The 930-nt window shown below is 65.1% G+C and overlaps 1 protein-coding gene across 1 annotated transcript in view; it reads left to right on the top strand.

Annotated features, from left to right (window-relative positions):
- COQ9 (coenzyme Q9) overlaps positions 1–927 on the top strand; it is a gene marked incomplete at both ends in the record, with an annotated part of 3,587 nt that extends 2,660 nt beyond the window's left edge. The window contains one exon of the mRNA XM_010143466.1: positions 913–927. Coding sequence (XP_010141768.1) covers positions 913–927 — 15 coding nt within the window. The remainder of the gene's footprint in view (positions 1–912) is intronic.
- Between the last annotated feature and the right edge of the window lie 3 nt (positions 928–930).

Genomic DNA, 930 nt, shown 5'->3' with positions numbered 1-930 from the left:
GCCTGCCGTTGCAGCAAGACAAACCTGTCTGTGGTTCATCCCGCCCATCCAGGGTGCCCTGGGGATCCCAGTGTCCCTGCTCAGCCCTGCCTGCGGTGTCACCGCCAGCCAGGCTCCTTGCGCTGCCTGTGCCGGTACTGCCTGGCACCTGGGAATGCAGAACTGGTGTTTGCTGTGAGAAACTGCCTGTGTGGAAGCAGCAGAGAGTGGGTGACCCGCGGGTCGGCCTGTGAGCCGAGGGCGCTCCACCCCTCAGAATTCAGATTTGAGCCTCCAGCTGTTTTTCCCAGGGGTGAAGGGAGTTGGGTGGTGGCCACAGTGACAAGCAGAGAGTTGCCAGCCGCGGGCTGCAGAGCGCTGCCGAGTCACCGCTGCCGTCCAGAGCCCCAGCGTTCCTCGCAGGGGGAGGAGACAGGACCCATGGGTTTGTCCCAGACCGGCATTAGCATTCGTCTGTGAAGGGTGCGGGTGGCGCCTGGCTCTCCAGGCACGGTGTCACCTCGTTCAGAGGTGGCAGGGTCCCAGTCAGGCCATTGTAGCTGGCCACGCTGCCATTGGGGGCTGCTCCGAGTTCAAAGGCAAGTTCAGGGCAAGGAGGGATTTGAATCCCTGCCCGCTGGGGCCCAGCACACGCGTGAGTTGGCTCAGCCAGCGCCGCAGGTGAGCCAGCAGGGTGGTGGTCAGGCTGAGCAGGGAGCTCTGGGCTCCAGCGCAGCTCCAGCGCAGCTCAGCGGCCACACAGGCCGTGCCCCGCCAAATGCCCTGCTTGGAAAGCGCAGTACTGGCTGACAAGAGCGGGGAGGACTTGTCGCTGGGAGCTGGAGGCAGGGCAGCGGCAGAGGGCAGGGCGGCCAGAGCGGAGCCCTCGTGGTCCCTTCGACTCTTCCCTTCATCCGTGTGTTCCCTGCACAGGCACTGAGCGTCCTGCTG

The sequence above is a fragment of the Buceros rhinoceros genome, unplaced genomic scaffold, assembly GCF_000710305.1.
Source record: "Buceros rhinoceros silvestris isolate BGI_N320 unplaced genomic scaffold, ASM71030v1 scaffold38279, whole genome shotgun sequence".
NCBI classification, from domain to species: domain Eukaryota; kingdom Metazoa; phylum Chordata; class Aves; order Bucerotiformes; family Bucerotidae; genus Buceros; species Buceros rhinoceros.
The sequence above is the reverse complement of the archived record's forward strand: the minus strand, read 5'-3'. Positions and strand labels throughout refer to the sequence as shown.